This window comes from Phoenix dactylifera, chromosome 12, assembly GCF_009389715.1.
Source record: "Phoenix dactylifera cultivar Barhee BC4 chromosome 12, palm_55x_up_171113_PBpolish2nd_filt_p, whole genome shotgun sequence".
NCBI lineage: Eukaryota > Viridiplantae > Streptophyta > Magnoliopsida > Arecales > Arecaceae > Phoenix > Phoenix dactylifera.
The window spans coordinates 2,465,319-2,488,949 of NC_052403.1; the positions used below are offsets into that span (position 1 = coordinate 2,465,319).

The 23,631-nt window shown below is 39.4% G+C and overlaps 3 protein-coding genes across 3 annotated transcripts; 1 reads left to right on the forward strand and 2 right to left on the reverse strand.

The window, feature by feature from the left end:
• Window positions 1–1,350: 1,350 nt before the first annotated feature.
• LOC103705084 (protein TRAUCO-like) lies at window positions 1,351–6,400 on the reverse strand. Its single transcript, XM_008788685.4, has 2 exons — window positions 5,054–6,400; window positions 1,351–1,817 (listed from the first exon to the last, which is right to left on the reverse strand). The coding sequence occupies exons 1-2, from the start codon at window positions 6,252–6,254 to the stop codon at window positions 1,543–1,545; spliced, it is 1,476 nt and encodes a 491-aa protein (XP_008786907.2). The 5' UTR covers window positions 6,255–6,400; the 3' UTR covers window positions 1,351–1,542.
• Window positions 6,401–7,315: 915 nt separating this feature from the next.
• Window positions 7,316–12,330, forward strand: LOC103705083 (hydroxyproline O-arabinosyltransferase PLENTY-like). Its single transcript, XM_008788684.3, has 8 exons — window positions 7,316–8,084; window positions 8,963–9,030; window positions 9,117–9,318; window positions 9,593–9,690; window positions 9,807–9,876; window positions 9,987–10,058; window positions 10,264–10,377; window positions 11,846–12,330. Exons 1-8 carry the CDS (start codon window positions 7,701–7,703, stop codon window positions 11,909–11,911), a joined length of 1,074 nt encoding a protein of 357 aa, XP_008786906.2. The 5' UTR covers window positions 7,316–7,700; the 3' UTR covers window positions 11,912–12,330.
• Window positions 12,331–15,189: 2,859 nt separating this feature from the next.
• LOC103705110 (two-component response regulator ORR9-like) lies at window positions 15,190–17,378 on the reverse strand. Its single transcript, XM_008788724.4, has 5 exons — window positions 17,130–17,378; window positions 16,943–17,034; window positions 16,743–16,820; window positions 16,537–16,607; window positions 15,190–15,772 (listed from the first exon to the last, which is right to left on the reverse strand). The coding sequence occupies exons 1-5, from the start codon at window positions 17,230–17,232 to the stop codon at window positions 15,490–15,492; spliced, it is 627 nt and encodes a 208-aa protein (XP_008786946.2). The 5' UTR covers window positions 17,233–17,378; the 3' UTR covers window positions 15,190–15,489.
• Between the last annotated feature and the right edge of the window lie 6,253 nt (window positions 17,379–23,631).

A 23,631-nucleotide genomic window follows, 5' to 3' on the forward strand; every position in this document is an offset into this window, starting at 1 on the left:
TGGCAGACCAAAAGATGGGGGTTGGTTAGTTGGTAGACACAGGGATCATCAGACCCAGAAAAATGCTCTCCTACTTAAAGTTTCTAAGTGAAGCATGTGGTTCAACCTGGATGAGGTTATAGGGGCCAAACAACTGACATTTTTTTGAGAACTCGTGCGGGCATGTATTTAGTCTCACATCGGTTATTTAGTAGGTAGATCTTGAATATTTATAACCCAAATAATATTTTCCGACTAGCTATTCTGGGTCGGTCCTGAATTGTTACAATTTTTGCCTTAATATGGAGTCGCATATTAAATACACATTTGGTACCCTGAATGGTATCTCATTTTTTGAGGGCCATGCAGCAGCTGATGTGCTTGTTTCACTAGTTGGTGGTTGTATTTTATGTCTCCACATTTTTCGACAAATTGGCAATTGGATGGCTGTATCCTACTTGTAACTAGTTGACTATCTGTGCATAGTAAAAAGGCTAATAGATAAACATTGTCATAGCTAAGGCCTGAGAACTGCTGATTAACGTACAAGCACTCCAAAAATGATAGGGAGAGAACTCGGCCTCTTCTCTTGGTGTAAGATGTCTCTAACCTGGACAAGGACCCTTCCATCAAGTACCTGCTGGAATCCTCAACTTCATTATATCGTCTTCCTTCTCCTCCTATATGCAGCCATGACATTTTTCTTTAAGATTCCTTCACACTGTTCTAGTTCCATTTGCTGCTTCTGCTGCTTAGCCTGCATTGATCATTGATTTGATCTTTCTGAGAGCTAGAGCTGAAAACATGGCATCCTCAGCAGCCTGGACCGCAGCATTTGCAATTTGGTTGGGAATTCCAAGTCCAATTTCTTTTCCCTTTCCACATCAACTCAAGCCGCAAAACTCTCTTGTGTGTTTCAGGAGATACCCGTCCACAGTAAAAATCATTTTTTTAAGAAAAAATCCTCGAGATCATGGAAACTATTGACCATGCTGTTCTTATGCTTTGATATGGAATTCAGAGTCCTGCAGCCATCGCTTGTAATTTGCAGCAAGAGAACTATAATTTTGAGTATGCTCCAAGCAGAGATATACCTCATATCTCAAGGCTTGCTACATGCCAATACACCAGATCCAGAGCCAATCCTTTTAGATTGTAAACCACCTCACTTCAGCTGTAATAAAGCAGTAAGAAAGAATTATATGGGCTCCCCATTTTTTTGACATGTCAAAGACTGTAACCAGTGAGACAAACATGTCCAGTGCTGGCCATGGGTCTCAGTGAGCACAACATGCTCATCCTTCTTTGTTATGGCACGTTTCAGATGTCGGGGCAAATACCTCATGCTTCTTTTGGAGTGGATTCACTATGGAAGATATGCACATCGTTTCCCTAGTAAAATAAGTTATACTCATGAACAAACTTGACTAATTACAATAAAGAAAAACAGATATTAGCACTAATTTAATGTTCAGTCACCCATAAGTACTGAACTAAAGATTACATATTTCAGCTCATAGCCTCTCTTCCACGAGTAAAACAAAAAACTGCAAGAAAAGATGGTTAATTTGTTTTCTCTGCGACACTATTTTCTGGAGGGCCTTCAATCTTACCATCATATCCGTGATAGGGAACCTCAATCATCGGCCTTGGTAATGGACGTTCGCCAAAATCTTGAGGAAAGAACTCAAAATCAGGCCCAAAGTTAAATCTCACTTCACAGTTAGGCTGGTTAGGGAGTGTGTACATAGAAGCAGCAGGGTAGTATCTTCCACCAAACAGGTCTGGGAAGGCAATGCCTTGGCAGACTCCATTCTTGAAGAAAGATATCTCACTCCCTGCATAGATGCATGAACAATTAGACAGCAATTAAACATGGTATCATAGCATCACAAGCAGCAGTCCACTGACTTCAACTGCTCAAATGCATGTAAACGTCTTTATTGGAGGGACCACAATCAGATATTTTCTAGTCCGCAATATACATACATACATACATACATACATACATACATATATATATATATATATATATATATATATATATATATGTCAAAATTTTGTCATGCGTCTTGAAAAACTACGGTTACTTTGGAAAATGAAAAAGTACGAGGACAAAAGTGTTAGATACTGCTTATATGATTATGGTGTTGTAGAACGGCACACCACCCAAAGTAGACCGACCATGCCAGCTCAAGATCCAAAACAAAAACCAAACACAAAAAAGATATGTGCAGAGAATTGCGCAAAGAAAATAATAATGGAAGAAAAAAATTGAGAGAAAAACAAATTTATTCAAATGAAAATAAAGACTAAAACAATAAGTTTGTCTCCCTCTCATAAAGAAGCTTCACTAAAGAGGCTCCACACACCAAAATAATTCTCTCTAAGCTGTTTCACATAACTCTCCCTCCTTATTTTTACTCTCTCTCTCACAAAAAGACAAAAACGTCACTATCTTACTTCAACAAAAAAAAAAAACTCAAATATGTTAAAGCTTAAAGTTCAATGCAACTAAAGTGAACTAGCATTAAAAGACAAATTATTCCAACTAGTATTGGAATAAGAAACGAATATAAACTAGGAATAGAATCCTAGTACAAGTAGGACAAGCAAGGGACTTCCAACATGTGTGACTGCACCGGGATAGCAGACTTTCAGGTTGGTTGTTGGTGTTCCTTCATTTGGAGGAAGATTTATTCGTATGCTCCGATGGTGCTTGCTGCGGTCAGATGGGCAGTTGGCAATGGTCAGTCCATTGGTGTCATGAAGGATAGATGGATATGCGAGCAGCCGCTCTATCGAGTGCCGACCCAGGTGGATTCAGCGAGGTTGGAGGGCTAAAGAGTCAGCGATTTGATCGTCCGGGGGGAGCATGTGGAACGAGCCGCTAATCAGGAAGGCTTTCGGGCCGAGAGCATTCTGGACATACCGCTACCTATGAGAGAGACGGCATTTAGAATGGTCTGGGCAGCCACCGGTCGATTCAAGGTGCAGGCCACAGACTTACAGGAGGTGATGGGCAGCAATGTAGTTAGACAGATAAATGGCAACTGGATCTGGAGGATAGGTGTTCACCTCCGTGTAGCCTTGTTCTTATGAAAGGTGGCGTAGGGCTGTTTACCGACCAGGAGCGTGCTGGCGGGAAGGAGAGTCAAGATCACCCCGAGCTGTGGTAGATGCCCTGGGATGGAGGAGACCATCAGCTATGCTCTGCTTGAGTGCCCATGGACAATACACATCTAGAGGTGGGCTATATTCTCCTTGCCTCGAGTCATTCAATCGATTGACGACCTACTTCACCAGTTAAGGACCGCCATGCGGAGTCCGAGGACGGTGGGGTGGGGGATTATATGGGCGTATCTGGCGCACCACATATAATTAGATAGAAACGTTCGGGTCTTTGAGGACAAGCGGACGCCTTTAAGAAATGTGGTAAAGAGAGCTCTTCTTCAGGCTGCTGAGGTCGCCAAAGCTACCACGACAATTTCATCTTAGATGGCCAGGGACATCTGAGACCCTCCTTCTGCTGTTACAGTGCCCAGAATTGTCCTTGTTTCTTGGGAGCCCCCACTCTCTGGCCATCTTAAGGTGAACTTCAATCATAGTGTCCCAGGCAATGGAGATAGAATTGGTGTGAGTTTTGTGATCAGGAGTCACGATTCACGGCTGATTGCTGCAGGAAGCCGTAACATCATTGGATTGATAGTTATAGAAGTAGAGCTCAGGGCAGTCTGGAAAGGCATCGCCTCTGCGAGACGGGTGCTAAAGGTGGAGCGGATCCTTCTTGAGGGAGACGCGGCCATGGTGGTCAACTGAATATGCGGAGAGGGGCAGATAGGAGAGGAGTCCCCTCTACTTTGCGACATCCATCGGTTGGCAGGGAGTGCAGCGCCTTCCAGACTGTACATGTGTACCGAAAGACGAACAGGGCTACAGACTGGGTTGCTACCTATACCGCCCAGCACTCCGGAGAGGTTTTCTGGATGCATCAAGGGGTTTCTCCCCCATCCTTGGGCTATTTTCTCACTTATGATTTTGTTGGCTGCACCTATCCTAGAGTTGGGTGATCAGCCGTTGTACCAAAAAAAAAACATGTGATTGCAAGAAACTAAAACAAGAAGATATCTATAAATGCCTATACCTTACTCAGTAAAAAAATATCAAACCCCGCTGCATTTATCCGACAAAGGCAAACTTTTGATATTAAGACAAGAATGCTGAACCACCACGAATTTCATAAGACTATCAAAACAACCAGAATTGAAATCCCTTATCCCACCTATTGGATTGGCTTCATGAATGTTGCCTTACACTCACTCCTTCTTGAGACATTTGTTTCCCCATAATAGCTCATCAGAACTCTTCCTTGGTCTCACTTCTCTAGCATCTGCCTAGAAACAACATTTTACAACAAAGGTACTCCACACCAAAAACTCTCCCACAAACTTCTGATCCTTGGTCTCACTTCCCCACCATCTGCCTAGAAATTACATTTTACAACAAAAATACTCCACACCAAAAACTCACTGAGAAACTTTCTGCCTTCATGGCAGATAACATCAATATCCTTAATGACCAATGGTGTCTATTAATGACAAAACCGATGCACTAGATATAAACTTATCATCAATTACAACTAACAGGAACCGTCAGTATAGGCAGAAAGATGTCAATGAAGCTACAGCAACAACTCAATCCTGGAGCTGTGAAACAGGAAAGAATAATAACTGCAGACCAGGACTTCAGCAACAGCCAATACTCCATTCTCATATATCATCAATAGTAAATACGACTAAACTCAATTCCTCCACAGATATACTTCCATAGAATTTTATACATAATTCCATGATGGGAATTAGCGCGACTACAAAAATTGCAGATATATAACTCGTCAAGAAGAGAACTTTGCAGCTAACAAAGACAATGATGAGAATAGGATGATAAACCAGGGAGAACGTATTTCAGTTCAGGAAATAATCAGCAAAGCAAATAGCATTCCAAGTGCAATTCTATACAATAAAAAAGAATAAAATGGGGGGAAAAAATCACATTTTGGAGAGGAAGAACTCACCAGGAACAACTTTGGGAGGCTCATCCTTCCCATCAGCCGAGTATACGTACCTTTGCCCCTTGTACCAAATAAGATGCGGTGGTTTGGGAGCATACGAAGCCCCATCTGGAAGGTTAATGTAGAAGCCAATCACATCCCCCTCACCGTACCCCTCCTCCCCATACTTCTCCCTGAGGGCCTTGTGAATCTTGGTCCCATCTATATCCCTGTACCCGAAGCTATTCCCGTCGTACCCCACGGGGGCCTGGAGGTCCCCCTTCTCCGTCGTCCACCCGAGCCTGGTGTGACCCGTCTCCCCGAGCCTCACCACCTTGATCTCGAAGTACCAGGCTCCCTCCATCACCCCTCGGGTGGCCCGGACCATGCGGTAGCCCTTGGTGCTGCCGGCGGAGAGGCGGTCGTCGCTGAGCTCGACCTTCTCGGCCTTGCAGACGCGGGAGAGGCAGACCTTGGAGTCGGGGGAGTCGTCGGACTTGTCAGGGAAGCGGGGTATGGGGGTCATGAGGACGGTGTCCTCGGGGGCGGCGTTGGCGACGGCCTTGCTCTTCTTCTTGCCCTTCCGGGAGGTGGATTTGGTCCACACGTTGTTGTTCTTCTTCTTGGGCTTCTTCGCGGCGGCGGGGGTAGGGATGGCGGGGGACGGGGAAGGGAAGGAGGGGGAGGTCAAGGAGGAGAGGAGCTTCTGCTTCTTCCCGGCGGAGACGGCGCCGTCAACGTCGTCGTCGTCGTCTGTGTCATCGGACGCCGGGGGCTCGTCGTCGTCCGTGGCGGCGGCGAGGGAAAGGTGGGGTTTTTGGGGATCGGGGAGGGAGGAGGGATCGAGGAGAATGCCTTTCTCTTTCGCTTCGTTATCTTCTTCTTCTTCTTCTTCTTCTTCTTCTTCTTCTTCTTCTACTAGTGGTAGAACTGGAGGCGGTGGTGATAGCATCCGAGGAGAGGAGGAGACGGGAACATCGGCCGCCGCCGCCGCCCGCGGGGAAGGAGGAGGAGAAGACATTAGAGGAGGAAGGGAGGGGATGTGATCGAGGGCATCGCTCCAGTCCCCCACCTCGTCTTCTTTACAAGAAGGTCGAAATTTGTCCATGGGATCGAGAGAATTGGAGGGAGAGGAAACGGAGTCACGCCTGAAACCTGATTCCTGGAAGTCCACTTTTAATTTGGACTCGACTCCCAAAGGCGATAATCCTACAAACGTCGGCATCAGGTTACGAGTAGATTGATGCTGTTTGGGTTTTTTTTTCTTTTTTTTTTTTGGTAAAAGATAGGAGACTATCTGTGCGTATTCTGCTCTTTACCATGGATGGAGCCCAAATTTCACACAAAAATCTGTCTTCCAATGCCCAGCTTTGGATAGAGCAAAAATATGCTCTTCTGGTTTACATAGAGCCATTATACTAGTTATTGGCTCTATATAATAAGGTTACTGGGTTACTGACTTTAATAAATCATATTATATAAATCATATGTGAAATAAAGTTTTGAGAAGAAAAAATATTATATAAATCATATTAAATTATATTAACAGTAATATGGCATAACATAAACTATTATGAGATAAAGATTTGAATAGGAAATATAACATGTAATAATTAAATTTAATAATCACAATAATCAAAATTCTAAAATTTAAATATTATTTTCTGATGCTTTGATAACAATGGACATGTTACTATCAAACAAACACTTTAAATCCTACTCTGCATAAGTTTTCCTTTTTTAGATTAGAATGGGCTAATCCTTACCTTTTCTGTCCTACATCAACTCTATTTTTTGCGAGCTTACTCCAATCAGAATCGAGCTCCACCCCCACTTGCCTAAGTCATAAGTGGCGGAGCCAATTGAGCAAGTAGCCGGTAGGGAACTCCATTAGATTTTGATATCGGCCACGGGGATTGAAATCATTTGTGGATAATTAACCGGTAAGAATGCATGATCATTGACCAGTCTGAAAATCGGGATCTTAGTCGGCCTGCATGATCAAAGTGATGCCGAAATCAAGTGAGCCGGTTCGAGCCCAACTTGATTACAAGCTGACCTAGTCCGTACATGTTCTACAGAAAATCAGCAAGTGAGCCTTCTGCTGATACTTTGGCAAGAAGCCTTCCTCCTTTTGCCATGTCAAATCCTCTTCTTTTTTATTTTTCTCCCCTGCCCCTTGTGGTCATTTTAAGGAGAAGAAGACCAATCAGAACCGTTCCTTCCAATCGACGAGCTAGTCCAGCTTAGATACTCGAACCTTGGGTCCAACATTCCTGAGGCTGAGAAGCGAGAAGCGAGAGTTTACTTTGGACCTGATCTCTCTCTTTCTTCAACTCTCTCCACCGTCAGCTCCTCCCTGGTCCCCCTTCCAAGCATCTTCAACCCTCCCCACTCTCTTTCGATCACTTTCGAAACAATATTTTGTGCTCAAAAATTATTTCCTGGGATTACTCTCGGATCTGATCTGATCCAGAGGCCTTCTCTCAAATCTCAGTTCCAAGCCTCAAGAATCCTAAAGTTTCGGTTTTTATAGCTTTTCTCCTGGGGAAAATCTTCTATTCTGCCATGTTTCAATTCAGTTCTCTTCTAATCCGAAGTCTAATCCCCCAATGGAGCTGGAATTGGTGAAAAGTTGTCGCCTTTTTGACACGCGGTCGTGAGGGAGGTCATGGGTCGGGCTTCCCCTTTCTTCTTGGTCCTTCTTTCTCTGGGCTTCTTCTTCGTGACCTACAATCTTCTGACCATGGTGATCCACTACCAGAGTGCAGAAGGGGGACAAGAGTTGATCACTGGGTGGTCTTCGACCCGGTTGTATGATTCGAAGAGATTGAGCGAGCCCAAGAGGCTCTTCCATGTAGCCCTCACGGCGACGGATGCTGTGTATAGTAAGTGGCAGTGCCGGGTGATGTACTATTGGTACCAGAAGATGAAAGACGTGGAAGGGTCGGAGATGGGAGGGTTCACCAGGGTGCTGCATTCGGGGAGCCCGGATAATTTGATGGAAGAGATTCCAACCTTCGTCGTGGATCCCCTCCCGGAAGGTCGCGAGCAGGTAACGAGACATCCTTTGTAATTTTACAGTTTATGCTTGATTCCTGAAGTTTGGTTTGCGTATCAAAATCTAATCTTTCATGTCAACTTCTTTGTGTGAATCAAATCAACCAAATAAAAAAGAATCATGCAAGTTTATGGAAACATGCACTAGGGTCCACAATTTTGAGAAAGTTTGATTGATATGGATATCAATTGCAAATTAATGATTGAGATATTCGTGATTCTTTATAATTTCTTTTCCTGTTTATTCTTGGTTGCTGAATTTTGGTGTGCATATCAAAATCTAGTCTTGCATTAAAACTTCTTCTTATGAACCAAAAGTGCCGATTATGGTGATTTTTTAATCTTTCTTTTTTCCTTGCTTCAAAGGAAGTTATACTTAATGCAAGTATGCACTAGGATGCACCATTTCATAACGTTCGTTTGACACAAATATCAACCACATAATGTTTCAGAAATATCTTATAGATTCTTTGCATAATCTTCTATGAGTACATAATTTGTTAGTCTATATATTGTGATTAAATGTTTAAGCATTTTCCATGAGCCCTAAAAGTCAAGGGTTTTTCCTAGATATCCATCTAAGATACTGCTGGAATGCTGCTCCATCACTGGCCACTTCATAGGTTTTTATCAATCTTGTTCTTTTCCTTGTATTTGAGCAAAGTTTCATCATTTGTCTTGATGAAAAACAAAAGAAAAAACTCGCCATGGCTTGGTAATTCTTTTCCCATCACCAATTTTATGAATTATTACCTGATTGCAGTATAATTCCTTTGCTAAGCAGCAAAATGTTTAGGAAAGAAAGAGTGATAAGTTGAAGCACCAATTTTCAAAAATCATGTTTGACTTACTCTATTAAAATTCTGGATTCAGGGTTACATTGTTTTGAACCGACCATGGGCATTTGTGCAATGGCTACAAAAAGCAACGATTAAGGAGGAGTAAGTTTGTCTATATTTACAAAGCTTTATTCTTTATTTTTCATGCAGTCAGTCTGAAAGGCCTGCATAATTAATCATCGTTGCAGCTATATACTGATGGCAGAACCAGATCACATCTTCGTGAACCCTTTGCCAAATTTGGCTCGTGGAAGTGACCCAGCAGGGTTCCCATTTTTCTATATTAAACCATCTGAAAATGAGAAGGTAGTGAGGAAGTTCTTCCCGGAAGATAAAGGCCCTCTGACAGCTATTGACCCTATTGGCAATTCTCCTGTGATTATTCAGAAGGTAAAGTTCTTATTGCAAATATAACATCTAATAGTCGAGATTAAATAATTTGTACCAGCATATACTGCTTGTATTCAAATAGAAATGCAAAATAAATGTCTTTTCGGAGTCTAAAACCCATAATAACCAGAGGTTGACTTTGTTTTCCTCAATTTCCTATAGGTTGTTTATTTTTTATTTTTTCCCTGTTCTTTGTATGACTATAAAACTTTAGTTGTTGTTATACTTTGTCATGATATATTTAGCGTGTTGGTAAACTATTTATTTGTGTCAGTCCGAGCTAGAAAAGATTGCTCCTACATGGATGAATGTTTCATTGCAAATGAAAGATGACCCAGAGACTGACAAAGCATTTGGATGGGTATTGGAAATGTGAGAACAACTAGAACTTTTTATATGCTTTTATCTCATTTCAATGTGTTTTATCAGCTATGGATGTTGCTGATTTATCTTTGGCATTTATTTGTTGATTCATTGTTGACCAAAAGGTATGCATATGCAATTGCATCTGCATTGCATGGTGTGCGGCATATTCTTCGTAAAGATTTTATGATACAGGTAATGTATGTTAGTGCTTATCCAATTTGCCTATTCTTTATCGAATAAAGCTATTCTAGTAACACATCTCTGAGTTGTGCATGACTAACTTTGAAATATTTAATTTTCAGCCTCCTTGGGACTTAAAGGTTGGGAACACATTTATTATTCATTATACTTATGGATGCGACTATTCCTTAGAGGTAACCAAACTCTATCTACATCTAGTTTATCTATCTGGTACTCTTATAGAGGCTATTATGTTTCTATCTAAGACCATCTTACTTCTTCACCATTTATCTTTATGGTGATGCTAATCCTTTCTAGTATTAATACATGATTTTAAGATATCGTTTTGATATTAATGGAGGTTCATAACTTCCAAACATGCTTTTGGTGCAAATTCAGGGCAAATTAACTTATGGAAAAATTGGGGAATGGCGATTTGACAAAAGATCATATACTCGCAATGCACCACCAAGAAACCTTTCCTTACCTCCTCCAGGAGTTCCTGAAAGTGTGGTATGTCCATAGTTGCATGGCTTCTCAAAGTACAAAACATTTTTGAGTACTGTGATTTTTGTTCTTTAGACCACACTTCATGATTCTAGTATGACTTAAATTCAAGTTGCTTTTGTGAATATTGTAAATCTCTAGAATAGTTCCCATGAATCATGCTGAAATATCAATTTTTCTTTTGAATTCTGCCTATGATGCTAAATGATCTGCATAGAGGGGTGCTTTTATGGTGTTTTTGTCATCATTACAGAGTAGAAGAAATCTGATATCAGTTACTTCATTGACCTAGTCTAGAATAAGTTACTTTTTCAAGGCATACTGTTTAAAGGTTGTGATGTGACTGCTTCAATAAACTCTGTTTTCTTGCATTTCTATCTATGCATCCTTAAATATACAGTGCCACAAATATCCTAATGTGATCAAAATGATCCAACATTTCTGTTTTTTTTTTTTTTTAAGGATAACAAAGGCATTTCTTAGCATTGTTTATGAGCATACCTTAGAAGGACCATGGCCTTGCAAGTTGTGATTCATTGGCTCAATAAGCTGCAATAAACTCTAAAGCATGTCAGGCATTTAGGCTGGGATTTCTTAGCTTCTTCTGGTGCATGTTTCCATCTCTTTGAATCCTTGAAGTTACATTCTCTATCATGCAGCCATCTCTAGTAGTCACAGCACAATCTGCACCATTCTTTTAGATTGAATATTTGTTATAATTATTGCACTTGAGCTTATGGAGCGGCAGGTGGTTGGAATACCCTAGTGGTGTCTCATTTTTCTGGTTAATGTTACCTTGGAGACTATTAAGTCCCCCAGTAGTTCAGGGATATGATAGTCATGTCACCTCTTGATGCCTGTGGTGGCATGCTGTCAACTCTGCTCATGAGGACCTGAAATATCTGTTTATGAGGTGAGTGATATTGGTGAGCGAGGAGGTTGGGATTGTTTCTAGGAAGCTTGTCAAACATCTCTCACGTGCAATAAAGAGCGACATTCAAGGGAAGCTTGTTGCTTCTTTCCGGAGTTTGATACATTTTGTGACATGAACCTCTTTGGCTACTAGAGGTCTTTGACATATATGTCAATGATGAGATGGAGAAATTACAGCTTCCTATTTGACCGCAACTGCTCTTTAACTTTTGGGGCAAGTTTATAGGTTTCCTCAAGTGCATAGACAGCATAGTTATGATGCCTCCAAAACTTCCTGCAGTCTGGATGAATATTGTTGCAGCTGATCAGCAGTAGTCATTATGAGCTCTATGTCTATATATTCAGGCTTTTATGGCATGGTCAATTGCCGGCTTTCATATGAGCTTTCTATGACAGAGAAATTAAGCTTATAGGAGTACATATGCAACAATTAAATTAAACTTGACGTTAGTTTCTTTGTAAGATTTTTCTTAAATCATTTTTTCCATCGAATTGTTTGTGATTTTCATTCATTTACATGCCTTTTTTGTTTCAATTTCAGGTCGGTCTGGTTAACATGGTTAATGAGGCTACTGCTAACATCCCCGGATGGGAAGATGGTAGATAATTGCAGTATCTAAGCGCGAAGAAGTAATTCAACACATGTAGTCTCCATTAGATACCAAATACCCAAAGAAACCACACAAGAATGACAGGGTAACAGTTTGATATAGATATGAAAGCAGGAGAGTATGGAGTTTTGATGATTTAAATGTCTAAATGATACTCTTCCGTTAACAGACAGGACAAGTTTTCAACAGAAGCTCTGCTGCAGTTTGACTGTTCAAGCTTCTTCAGGGATTTTTTTTTTCTTTTTATTTACTCTTTTGTTTTTCTGGGGATTGAGTTTTATATAGTAGATCATTCTTGTTGGAACATTGATTACAAGCTGGACTTTTTTTTTGTGTGAGTATACAAGTAGGTTCTGGACTCTTTTTAAAGTAATGTACTCAACTACTGGCATTCAAAGCTGGATTGTGGTGCTGTGCATATTCTGGACTTTTACGAGCCGTTCGGATGATGGTCATGCGGTCGGATGCACCGGAAGTGCTTCTGGTCTACTCGATCGAACTATAAACAACTAGCATCATATGTTTGGTTTGCTCGTAGTTCTATAAAATTGCTGAGAAAACTGAACATGGAAAACTAAATCGAAAACATAATCTAACTTTTTATGTCTGTCTTGCAATTTATTTTTGTTTTTGCAAATTATTGAAAGTTTGGTAATGCCACTAGACTAGGTCGAGACATTATCATACACAACATCAAATAGAATTTTGCATATCAGCTTGTAAGCTGTAATTGGATAACTGAAAAATCTAATTTCCTGGCGTCATCACAAGAGAGAGTTTTCTGCTGTTTCTCACCATTCTGATTACCACGTCTCTATAACAATGCGAGGTGAAAAGCACTACCTTATTCCAATGTGACATCATACTCCCTTTGTGCTTCTGAAGTAGTGTTTGAAGAATTTAGCTGGGTTGGTGTTACTAGCTGAAATTATTTGCTTGGGGTAAAAAACATGGTTAGAATCTTTCTAATGCGGTAAGGGGGCGATAATTCTGCCCGAGTTGCCCGAATTCGAAACGCGCGGGCGTCGATTAAATTAGGGGACCAGATGTCCCATGCCTGGTTTGCTCGTTGGCGGTTATGCTTTCCTTCCACTTGTACCAAGGTAGCGTTGGGGTAATGTACCCATATGTGAAGGCAATGAGCCCAGTGGGATAAGCTCACGGGTCGGAGAAAACACACAAAATTTACGACATGTATCGAATATTTTCTGGTGGAAAGGAGGCCCAATGGGGGTTGCTACGCTGGTAGTCCGATCCCCCCCCCCCCCCCCCTCCTCTTCAATTCATTTACCAAAAAATAAATAAATAAATAAATAAAATAAAGAGGGAAGGAGGAGAGAGAAGAAGGGAGGAGAAATCATGCTGGCTTACACCTAGTCTTTTTAGTTCTTTTTTTCAAGACCCTAAATTCTATGCTTCTGCCAGTTTAAAGCCTGGCTTGTCCAGCTCAAACCGGGTACAGCATTGACCCAGCTTGATGGTCTTCAAGCCAGGGTCCAGTGCCGAAACTAGGTAGGATTAGGACTTGCTACATCAATTGCTTACCATAGTAATGCATAATTTTTGTATGTGACTATATTTTGTGGTGATTTATCATATATAAGTGACAAGTAATCTTTTAATTTACTTTGAAGAGCATGGTTAAAAGTTTTGCCTGAAACGCCTAAACCGAAAATGAGAACTTTATTTTCGACCAAAATTAATAGGAAATTGGAGACAGTTTTGGATCTTTGCTAAAACTAACTTGGGGCCAAATTGATTGCGTATATGTATCCATGCTGATTTTTATCCTGTCTTCATTTCCTTCAATGTTGAAAGAGTCACCCCAAATTAAAACTCAGAATTTTTTGCAGATTGTCAAGACTTGGGAGCATTGAACATTAGAGGAAGGTTTTTGAAAAAGATTTGTCTATCCTACAATGCAAGTCTCGTAAACATTTAGATTGTCATATACTAAGTTGTTGTCAGAAAAAAAACATGGAACCTAATATGATTTTTATATATATATTTTGTTAAAAGATTTTTACTGTTTTAGTGCCAAACCATTTAATGGCACATCTAAATGCGAGAACAATATAATATACTCTAAAACTTGTCTTTTTTTCCCCTTATATCTTAGTTAATTTTTGGTGCTTTCTAATTTTTCCTAATTTTGATTGACAGGTTTTTAATAATTATCAAATTGCCTGAAATGGAGCTGAAACCATGAAAAGTTTGAAACTAACAAAATGAAACCTGTTCGGCCTGGGTGTCTGGGCCAGAACTGAGACTGAGAGTCTGAGACCGACTTTTACTTCTTGAAGTATTCTCGATGACTGATGATTTTCTTTGTTCTATCGTTTCAATCTGCTCTTCTTTCTTGATTTATGTCGCACCGAATCTTAATTTAAAATCTTCTTCCAGCAAGGTATGTTGAACAATAGAGTATCTGAAGCTTCAAATAAAACAGCTCCCACTTTGTTTCTTTTGAAACATTGTATGTGGGGGTAATGCAGGTGGAGCTGCAATCAAACTTCGTGTACTGAGGAGTGATGTTGAATCCCTGCTGATTGGAGAACGACATCATGCATTGACATTCTCCAAGACTATGGCATTTTCCCTCAGAAGCTGATGAAGAGTTTCTGGGGTCTAAATGAATTGCAGCATCATCTTTATTCAGCATTGTTTAGCTTCTGGAATCAAGCAAGCGTAAATACATTCCAGTTTTTATCTTTTTCTTTTGTTTCTCATGAAAACTTGCACTTAATGCAGTGGAGAAAGTGCTTCATGTCTGGTAAGCAAAGGTGGTTGTGTTCACCTCTCTTTAATTCAAAATTAAAACAAAAAACTGAAGAAAAGGTGCATGAACAATTTAAACTTATCTAGTCTTTTTTCTTCATTTAAATTTCCAATTCTGCTGCATGCCAGTATCTAGACTCATTCAGACTCGTTCTCTTTTTTATTCTGGAAAGGTGATGCCGACATATTTTTATCATACTGCTTGATGTCTCAAAGATTTATCAGTTTGTATCAACTTAAGATAACAGGGCTCAGATTTTCTTTATTTCATAAAAAGAAGTGGTGCAAACCGAGTCTTGGTGGAGAGCTCGGTGGAATGAAAACCTTGTTAATAGTCTGCTCCAGAAGTTCTTCATGGAGAGTAACAAGGGTGGAGGTGGAGTCGGAAAGGCAGTGGTGAAGACACATTAGACCTGATGTCTGTGAGTTGCATATTGAGAGATAACAGCCTAACTAAAACCATGATATAGATAAGCCCCCATGTAAACAGCTCAAATGTAAAAGTTTATCTGTTCTTTCTGAGAAGAAACAGTTTCTGTCATCATCAGGATGGATCAAATAATTAAGTACAAGGCATCTACTAACTCCAATACCCAGTCTTCCAATACAGCCTTCCATGATTTGCCTTGTTCATTATTTACATCTCTAAGTTATTGGCAGTTCTGATTTCCAAGCAAGACAAAATTGGAATACATTATAAGTAAGTATTCCCCCGTAATCTATTTTTCTCTTAAGCAATCCTATAATCTTACATCAAGAAGAAAAATAGTGGAGATAGTGGAACTTTTAAGGATTTCTATTCAAAGGAGGTGAGAAAAGAAAAAGAAGTAATATAAGGTATCACAGTACTGTCAGGCTGCTTGTGAGTCTTGGTCTTACTCATCTCGGGTGAAATTTCATCATCCATGGCCTTCCTTTTGTTGCTGTTATGGTTGCTGCCGGTGATACTGCTGTTCTGCAGCACCTGCTGCTGATGCAGCTCTTTATATTTCCCTTTCAGTATATGGGGTTTGAGCCTGTTCATATCTGATAGCTGTACTGGTTTGAGAAAGAATTCTTCTGCTCCTTCTTCCAAGCATCTGGCCACAAATAGTACACATCAGACCATTACTTCTTGGCACTAAAATAATTTAAGCAATTTACAAGTGGGTGTTTTAATTCCATCATTCTTCTGATCCCAGAAGGTCAGAAACATAGCAGCAGCTACAGGAAGTTTTTCAGAAGAATGAACAGCTTGGAAGAAGGGGCATTCTTTAAGAATTTGGCTACAGAAATTTCATAGGCATCTTTAAACTTTGAAGCCATCAAGACTATACGACAGTAGATTCCACAGCCACTTCTAGTTGATTTGGTTCTCGTTAGAATATTGGGTGACATAGAGAGAGGAAAAGAGCCCAGATTTATCTGACATAGAGATTTTCTCTTTATTCTATTTCCTCATCAGAAAAGTTAAGTGGATTTGGAAGAGTATAAAATCTTGACAGATCCTTTAGCATCCAGCAAGCAAATTATTAACTTGAATAGGAAGGATGTTTTCACATACAAATAGTTCCTGCAGTTTGGGCCAAGAAAAGGGATTTTATAGGAGGGAGAAATCCCCATCTCTATATGAATCTATCCCTCTGTCAAAATCAGCATACAGCTAAAAAAGAGAAATTCTGTTATACTAAATCCTCCATGTTTTTGTTTATGTTTTTTTTTTTTCCGATTGCATCATACTAGAGATCATTAAAATTTTATGCAGACCATAACAATTAAATATTTTCGACAACAATAGCTCTTGAAAATATACCAAGAGAGTGCATAAATCATTTACAATTATCAAAGGAGTTATTATGCTCACCTGTGGATCCTGGAAGGCACATTCTCAGATGACATGATCACAACTGGGATGTCTTTTAGAGATGATGACTCCTAATTCAGCAATCAAATAATCCTCATAAGCCATTTTCATTGCAAGTAATATCAGAACTAGACTAAAAAAAATCCCTTAATATGAAAATAAATCAGCAACCAAAGACTGCTAATCTGAACAACAATGTCAGGTACCTTAATCTTCTTGAGAAGATCATAGCCAGTCATTTCGGGCATGCAGTAGTCTGTGATGATCAAATTTACTTCTGTATCCTGTGAACCAAAGCACCAAAACGAATTTAATTTATCATTCACTACACCATCCATCACCCAATTGTTAAAATATTAAAAAACAAAAGTAAAAGAGACATGAACAGGGCCTTAAATCATCATACATGCTGGTCAGAAGAAACAGAAGGTGAATTGGTCTGATCATCTTGCAGACCCAGAATTTGCAAAGCCTTGCTTCCAGAATCCACTGTGGTAACTGAAACAGAACAGAACATGAGGTTTATAAAGGAGACCAATACAGAGTACTTTTTTTTTTCTTTTTTTTTGTGTTCTTTTTCTTCTTCAGAATACCTTGGTATGATGAGGTCTTGAGGAGCCTCTCAATCAACATTCTGTCAAGACGGCTGTCATCCACAGCTAAGACATGGAACTGAGTCTCTGCAGCAACAGCCATGGTGGCTGAGTACTCCTAAGAAGAACAAGAAGAGGGAGGGGTATGGAATAAGAGGAGGTGTGGGGTTGGGTTATTGGGGTGTTTTCTCTATATAATGGATTCCCTGGGAAAGGGAGGGAGGCAGATGTAACGAAGCCCCACCCAAATCCCACCACATGGAAAGCAAGATCCGACCAGATTTCCTCCATATCTTCCCTAAAATCCTCCTCAATTGACCCTTTAAAACTTTGAATTGGAGGGCAGGAAAGGGCCCCCCCCCCAACCTTCTCTCTCTTTTCCCTGCTCCCTTGGCTGCCTGCGCTCTTCCTGTCCCTTTCCTTTGCAAGTCACCTCTCTTCCTTACTGACCACCCAAATCTGGTAAATTGTCCCCCAGACTTGACTTCAATCAAGTAATGCATACTTTTTTTTTTACCTTTTTCTTTTTGTCCATCATATGATTTAGATTTTTCACAGAAATGAATTGGATCTGGATCAAAGATTAATAACATGTCCAAATTGCATATTTAATCCTAGCAAACTGGACTCTCATGATCTAACCTGATCTAAATTAATAGCCTGTAATTTGATCAAAATCTAATTCCAATCTAGGGGCCCCTCACACAAACCAAGGCCCCATCAAGGCCGGTTTGAGTGAGTCTTTTTTTTTTTTAGTGAGTTTTTTTATAAATATCCTCTTAAATATTAAATTTTACATGAATATTCTTTCAGAATTAATATTTATATATATATTCTCATAAAATATTTATTTTACTATTTTATTTTTATTTTTTTAATGTATCTACATCATCTAATGCCATTAAAAAAATTAACGGTTTCAAAATAAAATGACTAAAATATTCTCAATCAAAAATAATTTCAAAATTCTATTTTATTTTTAATTAAAATAAATATGATTTTTATTAATAATATTAGAAGAATCTTTGTATTAGAGATATTTGTAAAAAATAGAGTTTTACAAAGATACCAAAATAAATATAAATTTTTTTAAAAAAAAGATCCATGCAAATTGAAATTTTTAGGGTGATATTCATGAAAAAAAAAAACTTTTTTTTTTCCTCTTTCGATTTTTCAGTGCGGTAACATGTTAAGATGTGGATGTCTGAGGGCCAGTGAAAACTATTTGTGAGTTTTCACCCCCAAAAAAAAAAAAACTATTTGTGAGCTGGGGCGGGGAGTCGGGATAGGAGGCCCGGCCGGATGGAAGCAAAAGTGGTGGGGGCCACCCAAATCCGGGCTCGAGATTCTCTGACGTCGGCTCCGTCCCTTTCGTTTCCAACTTGAGCGAAAATAAGATCGTATCTGGGTGATTTGGGGGTGCAATTTCGTGCGATTTCCTCCGGATCCCGTTTCCTCTTTCTTTCGCTCTCCTTCGCTGTCCCTCCCGTCCAACTGATTAAATTTTGACAAGATCCAAGTCCTGACTCCTCAACCGATTCATTGCTCCATACGATCTGGAATACTGTGGTGTCAGCCATTCACACGTGAGAAGAAAAGTATGGATAAATATAATGATGCAAAATATATTTTTTTTCTTGATCATTTTAAACAAGAATCGAGTAACGTAAATGTAGCTTTTGTTTAAGAAAACAGTAATATAATTTTGTTGATATGAGGGACATGCAGTGCAAGATGTGTTTCATGAATTGACACGACTACATCAAAGCATGATATAAATTCCAGGGCCACAAATAAAATCTCGATTAAATATTTGTTATAGCAAGAGAGATTTTTAGAGAGACAAAAAAAATAAAAGAGAGCATTGGATTGGCTCTTGTTGGGGTTGAAATTTGGCTTGAGGGTGACCACGCTAGAGGAAGCCAAGAAGATGCCGATCGGGACAGAAAAGGAGGGCCACCTCCTGCGCTCCGGGGTACTTGCACAAAGTCTTGGCTGAAGATTCTGGCGAAGACCCTCTAATGGCTAGGTTAGAGTTGATCCGGCATTTTTTGAAGAAAAAAAAAGTCTCCGAGTGTTTTTTATATGGCTTATTTATAGTCTTCACAAGGATGCCCAGGTGGCTGAGGTATGGTCCATCCTCATCACGGGAGGAGATGGTCTTAGTCAGGTGGCGTGTGGCCAAGACCAGGGCTCACTTGAGGCACACGGTTTGGGCAATCCTTGTGCATGGCATGGTGTTGGCTGGTGTGGCAGGGTATGGCTCTTGGCAGATGTAGCAGGATATGGCTCTTAGCAGCAAGCATGGCTGGGGCAGCAAGGCATAATCCTTAGTTGGTATGGCCAGCAAGCAATGATTCATGGAAAGGGGCTGGCTAGGCTAGGATTTTCGGCCACATGTGCAGGTATAGGCACGCACATGGGTGTAGCTGCGAACGAGGACGGGCAGGCTTAGAGGTCACGGCATATGCTTAACGAGGTCGGCTCGGCCTTCGGCGGAGCTGAGGTCGGCTTGGCCTTTGATCGAGGTTGACTCAGCCTTCGGCGGAGTTCGAGGTCAATCTAGCTCTCAGCAGGACTGAGGCCGGGTCTGCTCGGCTCTCTAAGGTCTGTTCGGCAGAAATTGGGTTGTTCCACGCTAGTGCAGGACGATCCATTTTGCCTCCCATCAGCTCTTTTATGGGGGCTAGCCATATGTTTAATAGGCGCGAATAGATTTGAATATTTGTTATTTTTAGATAATTATAAAAATATTAGACAGCTATTTTCTTCACCCGGTATTATAAACCTAAAAATATTATTTTAGCTTTTAAATATTAAAATAATTGATGCATAATTATGTTATATTATAAAATAATAGATAATCATAAAAAATATAATTATAGATATTTTAAACCTTATCTCCTATCTGACCTCTTCTTAAAACTAATATAACATAAAATAAAATAATAAGCAACGGGTATTGGGTAAATAATTGCTGTATAATAAGCTTTCATGCCCACTTAAAAGGGGAAGGGGGGGCAAAAAAAAATAGTCTGACCACCAAATTGGCGGATCGGATCCTATATTTTTAGTCCCAATTATCGCTACTTTGCGTAGCGTGGGAATGGAAATTATATTCTTGCCTTTATGGCAACATCAGCCCTCAGATTAGGAAAAGTTTAGTTCCCTCTTTCTTGCGGAGAAGACCGAATCTGTCATGCCGGCTCTCTTAAATTTGGAATGGGCCCCACGAGGTCATTGGAGTGGGTTCCACCCCTTCCCGCCATGATGGTCGTTGACCGGAGGTGTCCTCACCCAATGCATGGGTCACCTTTCTACCAAAAAAAAAAAAAAAAACCTTGTTCACTTTTTTTTTGCTATAATAATAATAATAATAACAAAAAAAAGGTGAGGCCATACCACAACCTAAAGTATAAAAGCAGTCCGTGAGTTAGCTGAAACTTTTTTTGAGTGGTCTCAATCTAGCGTGCAGTATTTTTTGCTTAGGTCGTCTAGTGTGCAGTATTCATCCTCAAGGATGGAAAAATTTTACTCTGAATAATTTAAAAAAAAATAAAAATTTTGAATTAATTTTTGGGTGCGCTCACTAATATCGGACTCCTAGTACACAAGCCATGTTCATCCAAGAAGGATGGTCTGATCTCTTTCTTTATGACTGAATTGATTTTATATTATTTTATTTTATTTTATGTTGATTGGACTTGTTTGCGTATTATTATTTTAAAATTTTTATAGAATTTTTTTTTTAGAAGTCTTTTTACCATTCTGTGATTCTATATATGGATCCATTTAATGAATGATTGAATAAAATATCTTCTTTGTTTTTTTTTTTTTTTTTCCACCTCCTACTCTTCTCTTCTTGCTTTTCTTTTCCGCTCCTCCTGATGTGCATCGGTTTTCTAATCAAATAAAGGAGGGGGTTTTGACAAGATAACTAGAATAGACAAGTTAAAGAAAATTTGTTCCACCTTAAATCCAAAACAAACATATATGCGAGAAAAGATAGAAATAAGGCCTAGAATAAGCTCAGTCTTGCCGAGTATCAAAAGGAAGAATGAGCTATTTATTTTGAAACAAATATTCAAAAGCGAACAAAGTGAAATTTATTTATGGAATGATCCCCTTTTTTGCTCCTCTGTTTCAGAGATTAGTTTGGAGTTGAGATTAAAAGCGAGATCAGGCTTTTTTTATCCTGCCTTATCATTGGATAGATGTCAAAAGAGACGGAAAAAAAAAAATATCAAATAATTTTCTCCAGCCGGGAATAACTAGAGATCAACGATTCATAAGGTATCATAGGACTTGAGCTATCTCTATCAAAGTTTGCTCTCTCGGAGGGACACACAAGCATAGTGCTTATTCATAAAATCTTGCCTTGCCACCCTCCTTTCTCCAATTCGAGCTCAAACTTTCCAGCCAAATAAATCTTATTTTCATCCTATTGAGCCAAATAGCTCAAAATCTCAGCAAAATCAGACGAGCTTTCCTTTTCGGATTTGGATTTATCTAGGGTGCAGCCTATTGCCACCGGTACTTGCTCCTCAACCTCATATTTTAGCATAAAATTTTAGTTGAATCATATCTACTGCTGAGCTGGTGGACAAGTTCAATCGCGAAGCAACACACACAAATATGTATGGATTACGTTCATTTTCTTTTTTTTTTGTTTTTTTTTTTTTTGCATATTGCTTCATGATTGGAATGATCCATCAGCTTAGGATGGATATGATCCAACTAATAATTTCTGGGCGAATCTTATAGGCTAAGTGGATCCCACTTTGTTACTGCACAACGTGAAGAACATGCCATCTTGTCTTGCTCTTAGTTAATCATCGCATGTATCAGTTTGGGCCCTGGAGATTTTGAGGAGCCAAACGACAAAGGAGACCAAGACATCTGAGGATATGAGAAGATCCTTCTGGCCCCCTAAGCGTGAATCTGTACCAGCCGCCGGATCCTCAAACATTCATCTTTTTGTCGCACTCTTCAATGTCTTCATGCATCAATGAACATTCTTCTTCTTAAATAAATAAATAAATGTTGCTGTACGAAGAATTTATTCATCTGACCCCCTAAAACCAGATATTGTTGTTGAGAATTAGAAGATTTGAAAAGGGTCAAATAAAAAGGAGGGGGGGGGGGGGGGGGGGGGTGTAGATTCTTAACAATCTAGATTTGGATAAATATCATAAAGGTAGGTCTCTCTTTCTTTGAGAAAAATAGCTCTAAGTTTCTTTTTTTTAAATACAAAATAAACTTTCTCTCGAAAAAAATCCTCCTTCCTTTTTTTTTTTAAAAAAAAATAAAGTAATAATTATCTGCAGGAGATTTCAGTATCTTCCATATGTGATACATTGACCACTATAAATCGATAATCTCAAGGTATTTTTTTATGGTAGATCATTGAGATTTCAGTATCTTGTAGAGCATCGATCGAGATTTTATTTAGCTTCTGTCTCAGCCACAAACATCTGCGATCGTGATTCATCTTATGCCTGTCTCAATCACCCACTGAAATGATTGTGTCATGGTTTGTATCATGATCAAATGCCACCAACCACAATCCTCCATATTGCTAGGCTTGTAGGAGGGAGCACCTCAGATTCTGAAGCTGAGTCTTGTATGCAAAAATTAAAAAAAAAAAAGCTTTTAGTGGTCCTTATTTATGCATCATAGGCAAAAGATCGCACCATGTAGTAAAATATTTGGAGGCTACATCTACTTTGAGTCCTAATCTACATTTTCTGATTGCACTGTTAAAGTCATAATTATGCTAGTAGTGCTACTTTTCAAATTAGATGCCCAGTTTTGCTTGAAAAGCCTTGGTAAACCACACTGTTACACTGTAAACGGATAGAATCCGCAACAGCTCTATATTGGTAGTTGCTGCATCAAATTTCAAAGCCACACCAATTGCATATGAAGCTTTCCGAGAACTTGCAATTGCATACAAAAGTTAAAAACTCAAGTTCCAAACCATGTAAGAATATAACAAATAATTTTAATGAACCAAATTTTGTGAAAAGTTGTTAATGAAACTGATCTGAAAAATCCATATTTGTTTGTCTGAATTCGGCACAGGCCAGTAGTATTTGTGTCGAAGAAACCTTTGATTATAAATTGGAACCATGCAGAAATAAGAATAATAAAGCTCTTTGCACTTTTCTATAGTACGCATACTTCGATAATATCTTCTTTTTGAGAGTAAAGCACACTCTAATATATGATTTGTACTTTTAGTTGTTTTCTTTCTACATATTAAGAATGCTTCCAGAAGGCTAATATGAATCCTTTACTTCATAACCTAATTCAAAGTCAAAGTCAATACCATAGTTAAAATAGGATCACTTATAAATATTATTTCCAGATCATCCTAGTACTGTGAAAAATATCAAACAGCAGTTGGCTCTTGAAAAGTAGGCATGGGAACTTACAATGCAGTGAGTAGCTCAAAGCTAACGGGCAAAAGCATGGAGGGCAGCATTAACATAACAAACTA